The 19,172-nt window shown below is 44.3% G+C and overlaps 1 protein-coding gene across 3 annotated transcripts in view; it reads left to right on the forward strand.

The window, feature by feature from the left end:
• The first annotated feature begins 7,870 nt into the window (after nucleotides 1–7,870).
• The window catches only part of slc4a11 (solute carrier family 4 member 11), an 83,808-nt gene continuing 72,506 nt past the window's right edge, over nucleotides 7,871–19,172 (forward strand). For 2 of the 3 annotated variants that reach the window (XM_041953550.1, XM_041953551.1), the window contains exon 1: nucleotides 7,871–8,027. In XM_041953550.1, the coding sequence (XP_041809484.1) occupies nucleotides 7,991–8,027 (37 nt within the window). In that variant the 5' untranslated portion in view covers nucleotides 7,871–7,990. The remainder of the gene's footprint in view (nucleotides 8,028–19,172) is intronic. The other variant, XM_041953552.1, reaches the window with a different exon arrangement.

Consider the following 19,172-nt stretch of genomic DNA (forward strand, 5'->3'; position numbering starts at 1 on the left):
CCGTTTTTACTAAATGTGTCGTTCTGAGCAGAAACGAGACGCAGACCCGTCTTCCTCCGCTGGAGTCCGGAGGCATGATGGGATTTTCTGGAGGGAGGGACGCTGACAGCAGCCTCCGTCGGCTGACACAATACACACATGCAGTACAGCGCAGTGTGTGTCTGCATGTGTGTGTCCGGATAGAACAAAAACTCATCCAGTGAAACGACCGATAAATTAATTTTTATAACCCTGATTCCAAAAGTTGTGACGTGTAAAACGTAAATAAAAACAGACTTAATCCAATCACGTGTTCACAAAGTGTTGAACCTCGCTGTGAACCACTGAGCCTTTCAATCATGACACTATCACCTGTTACCAATCAACCTGCTTACCTGTGGAATGATCCAAACAGGTGTTTTTGGAGCGTTCCACATCTTTTCCAGTCTTTTGTTGCTCCTGTTGGAAATGTGTTGCTGCATCAGATTCAGAATAAGCAGATATTTACAAAAACCAATGAAGCTGATGAGGTCAAACATTAAATATATTGACTTTGTGCTGTGTTCAGGTGAGCAGATGTCAGAGAGGATTAGCAACAGCATCCTAATTTTTTGGAAATTTGGGTTGTACAGCAGAATAATAGTAAAGTCAAAATGTTTAAAAGCTATAAGAAGATAAGATAAGATAAGATAAGATAAGACTTTATTAATCCCCAGAATTTACAGGCAACAGAATAGGGAAAGACAAAATGCAAAATAAAAAGCTGACTATATATACGTACATTTTATACAAAGGACTATAAAAAAGAAACAATATGTAAAATATATATTTATATATTGCCAAAAACATAGTGCCAAAAATTCTATAGAATTTCACAGTATTTGCACAAATTGCACATGGCTGGTGCAGATAAAGTAAGTGATGCTGTCCACCTACCTGTGCACTACATGACAATCAACAAACAGAGCATTTAGGAAAGTAGTGAACTGTTTTATTTATAATTATTTTATAGACTCACAGGGCTTCAGACAGTTACCTCAACACAAACAAGGCAGACATCAGTTCAAACCACAGCTGAACTCTACAACAGCATGGCCCTGTGGCATTCCTGGACTCCTTAAACTACATCAACCTTCACCAGGAGCGCCTGCTAGCGCTGAGAAGAGCATCGTAAGATATGTCTTTAGTAGACATTTGAGTTTGAGAAACATGTATCACACATGATTACTTTTTAAACTAATGAATTAAGGCTGACAGATGGCTCCTTGAAGATGGAAAAAAGTATTCATATGCATTTCGCTGTATGCAATCCAAGTGAATCGATAACTTTATTGACCTTATTGCCTTTTAGTTCAGAAAATGTCCAAAAATTGTGAAAAATTCCACAAGAATTTCTTTAGATTACAGCACAAAAACAAAAGTGTTTCATGTACAATGAGAGCAAAAAATCCAAATCCACACATTTAAGAAGCTGGGACCAGAATTTATTTTAAAAACTTCATTAAATGTAAACACTGTGAGTCATTTTTGACTAACTGTGGTCGCACTGCAGCCTTTATCACAATCTGAGAAAATACAGTTTCTGTTATTCAACAGGCAGGCAACACTGGTTTTTATGTTTGATGTGCACTCAGAGAAAATCGGCAGTGGAAGCATTATCAGACGCTGCATGTCGGCGCTGCACGACTGTGGCCTGCCTGGCGAATCCGTGTTGTTGTGCGTGGTGGGGAGCAGCCCAAAGAGCACGTACTGTACTTCCCCTTCAGCACTAAATGTCTCTAAAAGCATCGAACACCAACAGACATCGACAAGCAGCACAAGTCTTAAAGGATGTGCAGAGGATTTGTTGTAGTCAAATGAAAACTGGCACAGAGATCTTCAGCAAACTGAACACAACATGTGGCTGAGAAGCTCCTCTGATGGCTGCACTGACATGTAGCTCTAAGTCCAACACCGCCGGCTGCAGCCTGCACGCGTTTTCCACGACCGAAGAGGGCGCTCCACTCCTTTGGGTGGCACGGCTGTGCGGTCGAAATGAACAGTTGTAGATGAGGTAATGAAAGGCTGTCCTTGTGCAAACACGGCGAGCTGCTCTGTTTTTAACACCGGAGTCTGGTTCCTGGCAGCTATAATTAGAGCGAACGAGTAGTTAAATATTTCTGTTTACATAACTCCCGTTTCCCTTTCTCGTGGTATTTTGACAGCGAGTGCCAACTCTCGCTCTCATTTGTCAGTCTCCCCGTGGTTCAAGCTAAAACAATATTATTGCGAGATGAAAAAGTAGAGAATAATTCAAACAAATAAATGTTTATCATTGCTGATAAAGCCCGACTGATCTGCGTCAGCATGGCCGATATTTGGAGCCAAGTTTATCTAATGGCGTATTGGTGGATTTTGTCCTTTTTGCTGACTGATGAGCAGCGGTGGAGGAAGTATTCAGATGCTTTACTGAAGTAAAAGTAGCAAAAGGAAAAGGAAAAATACTCCATTACAAGTAAAAGTCCCGCAAGACGAGATGAGATTTTCAGATTTTTGTAAAAACAAAACAAAAAGTTCACGTTTCTCAACACAGACTGAAGAATTTCTGTCTGCTTTCACGTTTCCATTAAAGACTGAATGAATGAATGAACTCATTCTTCTCCTCTCGGACACCGACGGCTGCTGTAGTTAAAACTCTCGCTCTGTTATTCCTCCACGTAGAAGCGGGACAGTTGAACTTTCTCCTCAGTGAACATGTTGAACATGTCTTCATGGAAACACACTCGGTCGTTGCTGCTTTGAGGAAAATTGAATAGGATCTGTCTTTGCCGCCCCGGCGCCAACTTTAACACCACTTTAAAACGCCGGGGGTGTTTGAAAGTTGTCTGTTTCCAATTTAAGCTACTTGAAGTAAAAGATCTCATAAAGCAGAATCACGTCCCCTGTCAGTGTTATATTATCATGTGTAATATTTTTGGATATTTTATGATATTTTTTGCATTTTACGATTGTAGTTTGTCATGGATGGAGGTAATTTTAACTAATTACTATACTGTTGGGTAGTTTCATCTATAGCAATGCTTCATGTTTTATAAACTGATCATAGCTTTTTAAAATAACTTAGAAATGTAATGAAGTAAAAGGTTCAGTATTTCCCTCTTAGATGTAGCAAAAGTACAAAGTAGGATAAAATGGAAAACTCTAGAACCTCAAAGTCATATTAAAGTGCAGCACTGATGTAAATGTACTTTTAGCCACAGGTGCGGCGCATGTTAAAGGTAATTTAGGAACATTCACCATCAGTTTGTCCAACAGGGCATTTCATTCTTCAGCTGTAAAGTATTCAGCTCACTGTCGTGGCTAAAATTGTTTAAAGCAGCTATAATCTGACAATTTATCAAATGACAGTGTGAAACAATGAGAAGGGGATCTCCCACAGTGATGAGCCTACAAAGGCTTATTGTTCACGCACTCTACACTTCCTGCTCGCCACCGAACCGACAGGTAAGAGACTGACGCAGGTGAATACTGAGCTCCTGCTTTGGTGATGCTGGACGTGAAAGTCAACAAAATCAGCTGCTGCAGGTTTAAGAACCGACTTTAGGGAAACGTATTAGAAATGTTTGTGTATGTGTGCATGAGGGTTTATGTATTCACTGATGTATTGTGATGAGTTATGTTGTAATTTGTCAAACATAGACAGCAGGAGAGCTCCCCTCTGTGGAGAAGCTGCTACATGTGAATCAGTCTGCGGGTGAGCTACAAGCCAGCTTTATGGGATGCATGACGTCTGAAAAGAAGCAGCTCTGCTCGAAGCTTCTTAATCCGAGGCTAGTTCGAGGTCCAGTTCAGATTAAAAAGAACCAGTTCACGATCATTTCGTCTGCTTTTTTTTTACAGGCAGCGAAGTCTGCAGATCTACGATGAAGTCCAGGAAATAACGAGTGCGCCTGCGTGCCGGTCCTTTACAAAATGCTGAGTTTGACTTGGGTGGAGGAATTTTGTGGCTGTTGGCTCGTGGTCTTCTTGTGATCATCGTTCACTCGCAGACGTTGCTTCAGCTCGATGTGTCTCTTGGCGATGTGGCCGATGTTTGGACTTGTTTTTCTAGACATGGCGCTGACATAAACGTAAAAATGTGAGTTTTCTTCCGCTGCACTGATTTAAAACTACAAAAAAAAAATCATAACTGCGTCTGAATGGCCATTTGTGCAAGTCATGACCCGCCCTATTCCTGACCTGCCAAACTCTGCCTCTGATTGGCTCATACTCATTACCTGTGTTGTTTGGGTTGGTTAGGTTTCAGTATGAGGCGTGAGATTGGTTAGGATTATGATAAGAATATCAGGGTAAGCCAATCAGAGGTAGAGTATGGCGGCTCATGCCTTCGCCACCCAGCACAGTGTTAAGACTCATGTTCATTGGTTGCAAATGGACATGATCAGTTCACTGTTCACCAAAAACATGAGCATGTTTATGCACACTGTAAAATTAAGAAGCAAGAGCATCATCATTTAAAAGCAAGCAAGAGATTAGACTTTCAGCTTTCTAGATTGTTTTTCATCTTCTTCTTCTTCTGCATTCAGTTCAAGTCTGTGTTTGCAGATTTAGGTTTTTTTTTTCCATTTCCACTCTATTGACCTCAGTTATCACGTTAATAAGATTTGACTTTTCCGGCTCCAGTAGGCGACAAAGATGGAAACAAGCGTAAATCAACCTCGAGGCTTCAGCGCATCATTTCAAGCACCTGTAGGCGACAGACGGCACGGCCATGTTTTTCTCCAGGTGGTCAGCTCCGCCGCTCTTACTGACATTTACTCAGACGTAGGTTGTAATGTTGCCGTGCCGCGTGGCGTCGCGCACACTCGAGTGCGCCCGCCGTGTCACCTGGGTTGCGGGTTCGCGGTGGGTGAGAACACTTGAATTATCCTCCGGGGAGAATGCACCCTGGCTCACTGAGTGACGCATTTGCCCTCGCAGCGCGTAACACTTCTTATGCAAAGCAGACCCACTGGCCATACCACACACAGTGATGTTATATATGCTGGCTTATGCAAATGAATGACCTTTCACAGAGCATTTACATCAGGGTGGGAAATTAACTTTTTGATCCAGTCGCCTCTGTGTCCGCTGGATTTAAACATCCGTCCGAACTGCTCATTATTACATGAAAAAGAGCCGCTCGAGTCAGAGCCACAAAGGCAAAATGTTGTGATCTTGAGACATTTTTGAAATAAAGACGCAAATTTGAGGCAATTTTCTGAAGCCATGTTATTAATCAATCATCTCTAACAAAATGAAAGCTTTCTTTAAGTAACGAACATTTTCCCCAAACAACGGTAAATCATGTTTAGTATTGGTGTTATTTGATAATCAGCCCATTCCTTGAATATGTCAGTTAAAAATGGTTCATCCTCACTTGTTCTGCTTGCTGTTATTTAACAGAAGCCCGTCCAAAATTAAAAAGTATATGCAGGATTGTTGCGTGCAGCTTACCGGCTCCGTGAGGTGACATTACATTCTGCGTCCTTACAACAAATCCTAACCCCTTTTCATACTAATGACAAGTCTGCAGCAGCAGTTGCCTCATGGGAAAAAAAGGCAAATCCAATTTCCTGACAGCAGTGATTTTTAGTTTTGGTGTTTTCATTTAAGAACAGAAGAGAATCTGCAACTTTAAAATATTTCTGCACAGGTCCACTTGTTGACGTAATGCAAAGCGACACAACGAAAACCGACGCTGCGCTAATCATCTGCTCATATATCCAAAGTAACTGCTCCGCTGCCATCGGTCAACTGCTTTATCGAACACGCTCTGCATATTTTGTCGGTCTGCATGACACAGTTTTTCAGATCAAGCCTTGTGCCGGTTCGCCGGTTTGCACGATCTGAAATTATGCCATGTGAGTTGTGTTCTTGGAAACGTGTCCTCAGCTCGCTCCTGCAGCCGTCGGCGTGTTTCCTCAGAGACGATGTGCCTAGCTTGCGGCTATGAAAAGCTAATACTTGTTGGCACTTTTTACAAGCAGCAAAGCCGATGACAACACAATTTGGTTTGTGCTGGTTTGCACATTGTGATGTGCTAGCTAGCAGCTAGCCTACATCACTACTACTACTACTACTTTTTTTACCCTTTACACAACTTTTTTTTCGGTAACAGAACTCAAGATAAGACGAAATTAAATGTTCGATGTTTCATGATCCCACATTAAATTTCCAAATTATGTCTGTAACAGACCTCAGATGGAACTTTGTTGATATCATATATAATGCGAAGACTTATTGTTCTCCAGGGTTATGACCTTTCCCGTCGGAACAATTTGCGTTGGACTTAAATTGCTTGTTTTATTGCCTGATGGGGCTCAAAGGAAAGATAAAATTGCACAATACAGAGTGTCTCTTTGTGAGATCGCTTGATAAATGGTCAGATTCATAGTGATTTTACCATACAGTGCTGTCCTGTGGATGCATGTGTGGTGGAAACGACTGGGTGGGTGTGTGCGGTTGACTTCATTGACCTTTTTTTTCTGCGCATCTCAATTTAAATGCAAGATTCTGATTGCATTTGCAGTTTGTGTTCTTCCACGCGAACCTTAATTGATTGTTCGATTTGTGTGTTTGGCTTGTGTGAGTTCACAGCGGCTGCAGTTAAACCAGAATGCTCTCAGCAGCTGCTTGTTTTTTTGGACAGAGTTCAGGTTACCTGTCATCATGCACGACTGGAGATTTTGGCAACTGGATGCGGAGGTGTCAACACAAATCTGATCCCAGTCCCTGTCACTTTAGCTTGGCATGATGGGCTTGTTTGCGCTCTTTGCCATAAATTACACTCTTTGGTGTCAGTTAAGAACAAGCACATTTGCTAAAATTAGCCGTAGTTTTGATTGTGGCTTCCTCTTCGATAACTTTGTTCTGCTTTGTTCCTGCACATCAAGCAACTAATTTTTCAACTAACTGAGACACTTTTTGGCATTTTATCCATTAGTTGTAAATATAGATGCATTCAGGAAACAGACAGAGAGGTTTATGACACGCAACAAGGCTCGACGTTGTGGCCATATGTCCACCAGAAGGCCCCACTAACTTATTTTAATTAGCCATTTATTTCTCACATTTTTTTCAATTAATCAACTATAAAAATATGTCATGAAGTAGTGAAAAGTCACATTTTACCAGGCGAGCAGTTCAAAATGAAATACAACTGTGAAAAACAGCAAATTCTCACATTTTAGAAGCTGGAATCAGACCAAGATCAGAGCAAACTATGAACAACAGACCAGTTCTGTGTCTTAATATGTGTGTGTGTGAGAGAGAGAGACAAAGACAGGGAACCAAAGAGAGAGAGAGAGAGAGTTCTGGCTTTTTGATCTGGGCTAAAAAGGTCAATCAGAATTGGATTAGGTTTATTTTGATTTAATTATGATGCACAATATTTTACAGAGAAAGACAAAGCAGTTCTTCTTAAACGGACCCAGTGCAACACGTCACGCTCTCGCCTTTGCTTTGAGTTGACATTGTCCAAACACAAGCCAGTAAGACTGTACAAGTGTAGACACATTGAGTGAGATCCCGGAGAGAGATAAGCACACAATCATGGTGAAACTAGTTTGGTCAGTTGGGGCGACCGCACAGAGAAATGGCGACCAGGTGAGCTGATGTGGCTGACGGCGAGATGCCATGTTGCCTGTCGGCTTTGCTGTGTTGAGAGAAGCGTGTAGGGGAGGTGTGTCTTGACGTGCGGTTCGCCCCGCCGCATGCCGGCCTGCCATAGGCTGCCGACTGGTGAGCTGGGATGGTGAAGCGGAGGGGGGAAAAGAGAAGGCACTAGGACCCAGCAGCGAGGCAGCGAACAGGCAGGCAGAGCGGGGCTGAGTCACTGCATGTGTCTGAGAGGCAGTCAGAAACAGAGCAGAGCAAGGGAGCAGAGGTGATCTCACTCATCAGCACAGGATAACACAACCATGATGGGTTGACTTGGGGGGGGCAGGCGGTTGGAGAGAGGAAGTGTGCATTCGCCACCACTTGCTCAGCCATGGAGACCAACAAAGTTCTTCATTTTGTGCCTTCGGGTAAGTGGATCAAAGCTCTCAGAGCTGCTCCTCAGCTGTGCACGACACAGCGTTCACTGGGAGAACCTTGGGGTTCCCTACCTAGTGAAACCCGAGAACCCCCCCCCCGTGAAAAACATGTGCAGCCCACCTCCACTTCCACTCTGACGGACGACAGATGTTTGGGTGTGCATGTGTTCTACTGTACGGTACACGCTTGGTGTTTTTCTTTTGTGTTTCCTCTCTCTGTGTACTTGTTCTGTTCTGTTTGTGACAGAAATCTGTTTTTTTCAGGGGAGGTGTGGTTGTAGAAGCCTGTTGTGCTTACAGAAATGCAGATGTTGGGGGGGGGGGGTTTGCATTTTTCTATGAGCGTTTGCTGTTGTTCTTCTTCTTGTTTATTTCTGGTATGCGGCACGAGAGCTTCCTGCTTTGTATTTCTTCAGTTCAGGAACTGAACCTTGAGAAATGTTTGCATTGCAAAGGCAGCCTACCTGTCGAACAGGGACGGCTGGAATGCAGAGGAAGCCCGGGCTCATAATGCACTTTCTCATGTGTTGCACTGGCGGGGCTCGTGCGAGTGTGCTTGCGAGACGGAGGTGGAGAGGGATCGACAGTGTGTTTGTGTGTGTGTGTGTGTGTGTGTGCGTGTGCGTGTGCGAATGTGCACATGTGCGAATGTGTTCATCTGTGTCTGTGCAGAGAAATTGAGAGGAAAAAAGATTTGTGCGTTCGCGTGGCCGCGTCTGCGTGTGCGTGTTTGAAACGTGAGTGTGTGTGTGCGCGTGTGTGTGTGTGCGTGTGTGTGAGATAGAGAAAGACAGACAGATTAGTGTTGCTGACAGCCACAGGAGAGCAGCGAGTTCTCCCCTCGCTGAAAGTCCTCCGAGAGACCAGAGCCCATTTGGAGGTGTGATGCGGCTGCCTCCTCACTTTCATTTTGTCTGGGAAGGCAGAGTGGGATACTGCGTCTCTGTGTGTGTGTGTGTGTTATGTGGGATAATGCAAGTGCAGGAATATTGTGTGTGTGTGTGTGTGTGTGTGTGTGTGTGTGTGTGTGTGCAGACGAGCGTGTTGATGTAGTTGCCAACCCTTCGTGTGTGGCATCATGTGTGGGAACATATCTGTGTTTGCATCCGTTTTTCTGTCTTGTCTATTTGTCGGAGTTCAGTCGTGCTCTCGTGAGATGTGTAAAAGAGTGTGTGTGTGTGTGTGTGTGTGCGTGAGCGTCATGCGCCGTGCACACTAACTACATCTCGGAGTGTATTTCAGGGCGTGATGGACACTGCTGTGTCTCGTCCTCTGAAGAGTAATTTGCATTCATTTGCTTAGCGCTGATTAGCGGCGGAGAGGGCAGGTTTGATCCCTGCAGCAGAGCAGAAAGGTATTCAGGAGCTCTGTAACCAATCACAGGGAAGGTTGAGATGTGAAAAGCATCTGAAACGTCTGATCCAGCTCTGTCTTATCAAACATCTCATCCATTAACATCAGAATCGTTTTTAATTTTCTCCATCGTGTAATTTAACCTTGGCTATAATGCGCGTATAAGCGGTCGGCTGCCCAGCAGAACAAGATGATGAAGATATCTCTGCAGGAATGTGATGGAGTTATTGATCACCGCCAGTGACTCAACAATTACTTTGCCAGGGGATTGGATTTCTTGCTTTCCAAACTCACTTTACTGCCCTCTGGATGTTGGAATAAAGCAGAGCGTGCGCTGTCCGTCAGAGTGATGAAGCTGCCCGTGCACATTACAGAACATGTTGTATTGGCGCTGTCATCCATGAGCATTAGCAAAACCTTATTGCAGCATATTGCGAGCAGTCTCCCAGATCGTGTCATTACCAGTGGCAACCTGCTGACAGGTGAAGGAGCAGCTGGCGCTGTGGGAGGAGGTCAGGAGATGCGGGATTCACTTTATGGAGCCGTAAATTACCACAGAGCTCCACCATGCTATTACACAATGTAATAATACTGCAGCGAGTTTCTGATCTGAAGCTGGGGCGCGTTCCGTCTGTCTTTCCGGTTCCGTTTGTTGCTCTCAGAATGGACAGAACCCGATCACTGCAGATTGTAACAGAGCAGCAGGGGAACATGTGACACTCTGTCACTGAGGATTAACGGCTTCCTTCCCCTCATCGTTACTGTTGATTTACCGCTGAAGGGTAATGAAGCCGTTATGGTTTACAGACTGTCAGTAGAATCATATTTGGACAGAACTGTGATCCATATTGATGATTCAAAGTAAACTAGTTTGTGCAGCTCTTGTTTTACATGTAAAACCAGTTTGGTCTGATGTAAGGCATGAACATCAGCTTTGATCATATGAAATGATATACATACAGCAATATGTTCTTATTAATATCATGATCATTTTTAAAACCAGTCGGAACCAAAAATATTTAGTATTTCAGAGGAGGAAGTCTATTTAATTAAAATGACACAACTGAAGATGTTTTTTTCTTGTGTGTTTTATGGCTGTAACTGCCGTGTTTGATTAATCAGCCAATGACTTTTCCTCATACTTAAATTAATTGTTCAGTCAATAAAATGTCAGACAATTATGAAAAATGACCTTCACAATTTCCGGAAGCTCAAGGTGACTTATTGAAAATTCAGGTTTTGTCCAATCAGCACTCAAAAACAAATAATATTCAGCTTACAATCCCATTAAAAATGCTAATTCTTCCATTTGAGAAGCTGGAATTCGGGAATATTTGACATTTTCTAAACATTTTAGGCTTTTTAAAATATGTCTTGATCAGTTTTCAAACCGGTTGCTGATCCATCTTCTGTCCATCGACTACTCGATTAAATTGTTTTGTAATTAAAGCTTTCAAAAGCCCATTCCAGGTAGAAAGAACATAAAATTAGAACAATTATAAATCCAGCCAGTCAAGCCAAGTTCACACTTTTTGGCATTTTTGTCTTTATTGGACACCTTGTGGCAGCTAAGAGGAAGACAGGAAATGACGGGAGAGAGAAGGGGACAGGACTGGAATCGAACCTGCGATACTGCCATTACGTGACAGTAACTATTCGGCTATTAAATCCACATTTTCTGATCAAATATCGTAATCACAGCATAAAGCTGAAATCTCCCAGCGTCGTGCTGGCGGGGCGTCCGTCCTCAGGTGTGACCGACAGCCTGCAGAGCCACAAAATATCAGCATGGAGGACACATCGTACCTGTGTAAATTAGTAGTTCGACCATGTGGAAGTGGAGGTGTGTGTGAGTGAAGATGGATGACGTGTGCCTGTGTGTGTGTGTGTGTGTGTGTGTGTGTGCGTGTGTGTGTGTGTGTGTGTCCTGTAGATGTGACAGTGATCTCTGATCAGTATTCACCGCTGGCAACAGATCTCAGAAGCTCCAGCCTCTGAGCACAGCCATCTGGGCAGAGGAGAAACACACATCGACACACACATACAAATTATTATACAGTACCACACACACACACACACACACACACACACAAATACAAACACACACCAGCTCTGAAATATCAGAAAAACAAGTCCATACAAGACACGACAAGCCACGCACACACAAGTGTGTTCACACGAGCTTTTTTTTAATAATTCACACACACACACACACACACACACACACAGACACAGAAATACACACTCACACCAACTGTGTAGATTTTGTCCATACACACTGCACGTAATTACATACACAATTCATTTCTATCTACATAATTTGTTGGTTTACACACACAAAACAATTATGTAGATGTGTCAGCACAGGCACTCATCATGCACAGTTCAAGGAACACAGAATGAAGAAGACCACACATTCACTGCAATAACACACACGCACACACACACACACACACACAGTCTCCTGTTTGTCTTTATACTGTATACTTTATATCTGTCTTACTCCATCTTCTTTATTTTTTGTTTTCATTCTTCCTCTCCCACGCACACATTTCCATACATATACACACACACTCCTTTATCTGGGTATTTGAATACATGAAACACACACTGACACACACACACACACACACACTCAGCCGTACCATGGACAGTTGTGCATCAGGGAGAAATGATGAAGCGATGGAGGAGCGTTGTGTCGTGCAGAGGCCCGCGGTGCTCAGAGCGTGATGAAAACACTTCCTGTCATTTAGGCGGCCGGGGTCGAGTCAGCGTGAGGCTGCAGGTGTTTTTCACGTATTAATCTTTATCACGATCGTGATCTGTTTAATCACCCAGCGTAGTCCAGGTGCTGCGTTAGTGACAGCCTACAGACAGATGCTGCGTGACGTGAGCGAGTTTCTGAACGTCGGCCTCGGTGTGAAAAGCGTCGCGTTCGTGCCGCGGATTGTATCGCTCGGTGTTTCAGTGGTAAAGGATTTTCTCACTCTGACATCAATGAGGTGCAATTACCACAACAACTACTGCTGCTGCTAATGGCAGTATAAACGATGATAATAGGATTTCACCCATAACAGCATGATTAATTCTTCTGTACTGTACTCAGTATTGGAAAAGCACATTTCTGTCTTCAGTGTTTTTTAAGTGAGAGAGTCGGGATGGCAGAAACATCAGTGACTCTGCAGGCTCTGTTTCGTGCAGGTAAACAGTGCAAACTGCAGTTCTGCATCGGCAAAGCTGCCTTTTCTCTAAGTTCCTTGCAGTATTTTTCCTCGCTAAAGCAGCTGTTTGGTATTTCGGTGCCATTTTTGTGTCTCCTTGTGCACGGTGCACCCGAGCTCTGTCCTGCTGTCGTCCCTTTAGTCGATGGAGGTCCGCTGCTGCTGCGATGCACAATTGCTTGTCTGCACGTCCTTGATGAGAATTTTAATTTCCCCATCCAGAGAGAGGAACCGATGTAATTGGTCAGGATTGACACCAGCCCCCAACACGCCCACATGCAATTCATGACAACAGGTTGTCCCTCATCTTACTGAGTCTCTAGGTCACTGCAGGCGCGCCTCACGCCTCTGGACATGAAAACACCACAGCGACGGTGTGGCGTGGCATTCTTTAACGTGTTTCATGCCAAGAAGTTCTGACTTTCCTGCATTTTGCTCCTGTGTCTCTCACACATGATGTCCCACCGCCCTCGTCCTGTGCAGTTTGGGACGTGGAGTGATGTCGCTCGTCATTGGTTGATGCTGTTTAGGGAGAAATTAGACGCACTTGGCTTTTTTATCATTTAAGTTTTTATCCGATTTCTTGTTTGTCACATCATACAAAGACGTCAAACTTCCAAATCAGCTGGGCTGAATTCAACAAAATTATATAACAAAAAACTAAAACGTGCATATGCATATACATTTACACACAAATCCCATCCCATAAACATAAACAGAGCCGCACATCTCCCAGCACTAAACAATATGTCCACAAATAGAATATATGATAATAAACATACATACATGAATCGTCCTCCCCTCACATGTCAGAAGCACCTTTTCCCCTTTTATATAATTCAGAAATTGACCCCAGACCTTGTAAAATTTGCTTTGTTGTCAAATTTCATTGACATGTCATGCTCAATGACAATAAAGAATCTTGAATCTTGAATTCACTCTTGCTATCATTAATTCATATGATGCATTATCCGTCATCAGCTTTACCCATTCATTAAGTTCTGGTCGAGTCGGACTCCTCCAGCATCGAAGAATGATCCTAGCTGCAGCGATGAAGCCCGTCAGTGCTAACCCGAATTCTGCTCTTGATATTCCTGCTGGTGGCCTTGACCTGTCGTCCCAACAGGCAGAATTGGGGGGATTCTGGTAGAGCTTTTCCAAGCCGCTCACCCAATTTTCCTCGACGCGCTTGGTTTGACTCACTGGAGCTCCCTGCTAATGCAAACGGTGGAAGCACTGTCACATATTGGTGGAATAGCTGAGACGCATGAATTAAGATACAGTCAACACTCGATCGACATAAAAATGAATCAGCAATGGTTTTGATGAAAATTATTTTTTGAGCAACAATGAAAAACTTTTGCTGGTTCCAGTTTCTTAAACATTTTATACTTTTCTCTGTCGTGCATCATAATAAACTGAAGTTTGTGGACAACAAAACATTAGAGGATGTCAGGAAATTATAACGGTTTATTTTCACTATTTTCTGACATTTTACACCAAAAATAAATAATAATGTGCAGATTAATTGATAATGAATATAATAATAAACCATGCAGCTTTATCATATCGCATTTTAATCATGACCACAGTGAGATTAAAGGTTTGAGGTTTAGGCCATTTCCTCCTCTATGTGTTATTAAAGAAAGGTCCAGTTTACTCGTATTTTCTAAACGGAGCAGACTGAAACTGAAACTGAACTTCAGCTGGATTTTATGTTTCAAACAGGCGCAAATCAGCACAGTTCACATTAAGCATAGTCTGCTTGATAAACCACGGCTTTAAGTAACAGAGAGTGATTTTTTTATTAATTGATTTTTAGTTGTTATAAATTAAACATTGATGACCTTTGTCTGAATAACTTTCCCAACATCGTGTCCTGAGTTGTTTTATCTTTCAAATAGCTAAATATTTGCATGTTGATCTTATCTTAGTTCTAAAGGGACATTAAGATGAAGAAGTCATTCCTATTCAAGGACCAGACTGAGTTATACCATCCATCCATCCATCCATTATCTATACACAGCTGAATCCTTTGCAGGGTCACGGGGGGGCTGGAGCCTATCCCAGCTGTCTCTCGGGCGAAGGCAGGGGACACCCTGGGCAGGTCGACAGTCTACCACAGGGCTACACATATAGACAGACAACCATGCACACCACTCATTCACACCTACGGACAATTTAGAATTATCAATTAACCTCAGCATGTTTTTGGAGTGGAAGCCGGAGTGAGTTACACCATCAACTGATATATTTCTAAATAAATAATCAACGTCAGAGGAGTTCCTTAAGCAGGAGAGAGACGTTGGTGTATTAGCACATCCTCTTCCGTGTTCCATTCAGCATCCAAATTAAATCAATCACACAGTTTAGTGCTGTCAAAAAGGAGCCAAACATCAGTTCACCCAGTTTATATATCACTACGCCGACAAGAAAAAGCCCAGTTATTAAGTCAGGCACTCAAATACTGCTGCAAAGCCCAAGATGAGAAGTATGAGCAAACCAAGTCGGTGATTATTGTCAACAGTATGGTCAGATCGCTCCGTGATACCTCTGCAGTATTTTGGTCTTCACAGTAGGCAGAACATGCATCATGAAGGGTTTGGGCATTACTAAAATCTATTCTGAAATTACACCCTAATGTGGAATTTACGAGCTATTTAAGCAGCCGATCCCGATCAGCGGCACGGACAGAAATACCCCTGCAGGTCCAACGTGGTGTTTATCGTGTTACTCTTTGCAAACCTTTTAATTCCACATGTCTCCATTGCTTTACAGCAACTGTATAAAAAGCATCTATTATTATGAGGATGAAAGCAAAACTGCTTTGTCCTCCTAATCGTCGGTCAAATAAAATGGCGGCTAAACACAAGTGTGCTGCTTCCCAGAAGAACAACCAGTAATCATAAATCGAGTTACACCAGTTGCACCAGTACAGTTATTTTTAACGCTGATTATAAACGCAGTCACAGTCATTGACAGTGAACGGGGAGATCCTTTTTGTTCAGTAAATTGGACGTGCAGCTCTTTGCTTTTTCTGGCTTGCTTTCTTTTTAGCAGCAGATTGCATGTTTAAGCGGTGTTCAGCGGGTGAAAGTGGAAGATGAGGAGCTGATGTTTCGGGGCCCTTCAGTGCAGATTTGATCCCCTTTAATTTGACTTCGCAGAGAGGTCGCGTCTTAATCTCCTCGCTCGCTTTTAACCCTGAAATAAAGCAGATTGTCGGCTGCCATTGTCTGTAGATTTAAAGGAGAGGATAATTCGCTGAGTCAAGCCGAAGCATGAATAAATGCACACAGACGTGAACATGCACATGATCTCTTACATGCACTCAAATGTTAAAGTTACTTTTACACACATAAATGCACGTGTTCAGAAAAATCAAACAACACGCGCAGTGTTGGTGGTCCTCTCCGTCTTTGCTCATGACAGCTGCTCTGGCTTGCTGATGTGTAATTAGGCCACAGTTTACCACCACCCTCTAGCATGTACACACCCATTCACTGCAGATTAAAGATTACTCTCCAGGTTCCAGCGCAGAAAGCAGTGCCGTGGTGTGTGCAGGCAAGGTGTGCGTTTCACTTCCTATTTAATATTGCTCTTGTATGGTCTGCTAAGGCTGCACAGCGTTTGCAGCACAGAACAGTTTGTACTGAGCAGAGTACTTTCTCCTTTGCAGTGAATTTAATTTAAAACCAACAAACAGAACACAACAGAGTGGCAGACATGGCTGCTCCCTTCCTCTCGATATGTACACCCCCCCCCCCATCATCGTAATTATTCCAAGATGTCTGAGGTTGCCCGTGTCGATGAATTCCCCAAACCTTGATTGTGAAGCCTCTCTTTCCACGTGGCTGAGCAGAAATATCAATGTGTTAAATAGAGTGTGGCAGCATGTATAGCAGGTATAACGCAGACTCACAGGGGTGTTAGCGCACACACTGTATTACAATCTCGCTGACACACACGCAGGACCACGCAGACGCACACACGCGCGTTATTATGTGTGACCCACGCAATTCAAACAAGATGCTTTTTGAACTGCAGAAACAAGTTGCATCATGTTGTACGATGAGTCCTGCAGACATTTTCCCTCCCGCTCAGACCGAGGTTATTTATACCCAGCTGCTGGTTTCACACAGCTGTTGAATGCTGGGTTTGCATATATGATATTAGTCTTTGTCCATAAGAGGTGTCCTTTTTGACCTTGTCACACGTCGTGACGGTGCAACTGACAGCATCCATCTGCCGCAGCACCAAAGCTGAATCCACGTTCCACCATAATTAAAGTATCTGTAGCTAAGGTGTGTCTGTACTGTACGAGAGATGTAAAGAAGTGTGACTTTGGTGGTGCAGAGAGGCAGCAGCACAGCAGCGCAGCTCACACTGAGTGACGTGCCGGGGCACAAAGATCTCACCTTCCAGTGTAGAGAGGAGGCTCAAGACACAAAATGGACAGATGACTACACAAACCACTCTGCACCCAGTGTCAGGTGCAGGATTAAACGAGTGAGACATACTGTAGCACGATAAGCTGGAGGACAGTCGGTAGCCAAGGTCTCTTCACTTACAGTCTTTCAGGGTGGAGCAGGATACAGCTAAGCTAAGCAAAGAGACAGCTACCGAACAGGGCAGGGCACTGACGCTGCTGAGGTTAGTGGTTTGATTCTCACTGGGGCCCTGCACGCTAAAAGGTACCGATACTGTAAACAGTGCGTTTTATCTCATTTAAGACGTCACGTCGTCTGCACGCTGCTGGAAAGTGCTGCAGCTGAAACATTAGAATTCAAACCCACGTTTTTACCTCAGGTAGGAACACGCCACACATATGAGGACCCCGCATGAGGTGGAAGCAGACAGCTTGGCAGACATGCAGTCGACTCGACTTTGCCGGCATTTTCCCTCCCGCTGTCTCGCATCAATTCAGCTGAAACTGTGTCCGTGCAGTTCTGTGGGGGGACACCACAAATGGAAAGCAGTGAGATATGCTGTCGGATGGCGGGCGGGCAGGCGGGCGGGCTGGAGCGGCGTACAGTAGAGTGCCGTGTGGAGAGCAGCAGACTTGAAAGGGAGATGGTGGCCTGGCTTTAATCGAGCCAGAGGAAGAGGGGAATGTGCAAGCAATTAGCAGGAATCCCCGAGCACTGGCATTTCTTTTCGACCGCCCCCCCCCCCCCCCCCCCTATGAAAATCGAGGCAGCCAATTTCTTCAGCGAGCGGTAGGCTGATGTGTGTGTGTGCGTGTGCGATGGAACTAACACTCTCAGTCACTCACACACACATCAACAGACAGCAGAGCATCCCTGCCGCAGCACCTGAGCGTAATCCCATACCTGTGTGTGACTGTCAGAGATTGAGAGAGGACAGAGAAGCTGGGGGGGGCGAGAAGGAAAGATATGCAAAATGGAGAACGAGACATACAAATAGATGGAGGGAGGACAGACAGGAAGAAAGGGGGTAAGAAAATGAAGCGCCGGGGGTGGAGGCGTTTAAATTGGAGCGTGCTCCTGCGCTCCCTTCAGTCACGATGCCTCGTCTTGCCGCGCCGCAGACGGGCCCGGATTCATCTGTGGACTCGCGGTAGCCGGCTCGCTATAACTATCAATCCCTCTCAGGTGAAAGGACCAGAGGATTACTGCAGAGCTTTTCAGTCCACAGACCTGACGCCAAGAGGCAAATCTGACATCCAGGAAGCGCGCTGGGAAACAGAAATTATACATCCTTAATTAAATAATTCTTCAAAATGAATTACATTAAAGGCAAACCTGGAGTATTCACGTCTGCTGTGTGGTCGAGCTCTGTTGCACAGCCATGTTGGTGTTGCAGCTGAGGTGTTGCTTTAACCGGCTCGGTTAGGTTCGCCTGTGGTCACGTCCGTTGAACACTCGGGCTTTGCTGCACCTCCACCTGAAGCATCTCCGTGCTTTCTGTCACATTATTTGACAAATTTGTTGACAAACACGCGTTAAGGCGAGAGTTTGGGCTTGTTTGAGGCGCTTTTCAGGAGACAGCGTGTTACCTACGGTCGGTGGCGGTCAGCGTGAAGTATCCCTTTAAAACTCTTACAGACAAATTGTACACGCTGATGTATGATGGATAGATAGAAACACACTCCCGCACACACGCACATCAGCAGCATACGGCCGGGCGCGCACACTCACGCTGCTGTCCGGCATCAGGCCGGCCAGAGTCCACCTGCTTGCCAGACAGCTCGCTCATAGCCAGCCTCGTGGCCAAGGCTGTGACATCATCAACGCCAGACGCCAGCCCGGGGACACAGCTGTCTGCAGCAGAGCCAGCAGCTCGTCAAACAATCAACCAAAGTCCTATTTTCAATTTTTTGATTTAGATTCTCTAACGTTTAGAAAAGAGGCTTGGCCAGTTTCTCCTGCGTGGATGCAAATGAGGGAACGAACGATCGAACGGTTTCGACACCAGTGCAGCGTCTGAAGTGAGAAACGTCACGGATAAAACACTCAGTGATGAAAACCCGTGCGAGCAGAACGTCTCCTGCAGAAGGAGGCTTCCCAGTTAATTATGATACTTTGACATTAAGTGTTGT

Source organism: Chelmon rostratus, chromosome 15, assembly GCF_017976325.1.
Source record: "Chelmon rostratus isolate fCheRos1 chromosome 15, fCheRos1.pri, whole genome shotgun sequence".
In the NCBI taxonomy this organism is placed as follows: domain Eukaryota; kingdom Metazoa; phylum Chordata; class Actinopteri; order Chaetodontiformes; family Chaetodontidae; genus Chelmon; species Chelmon rostratus.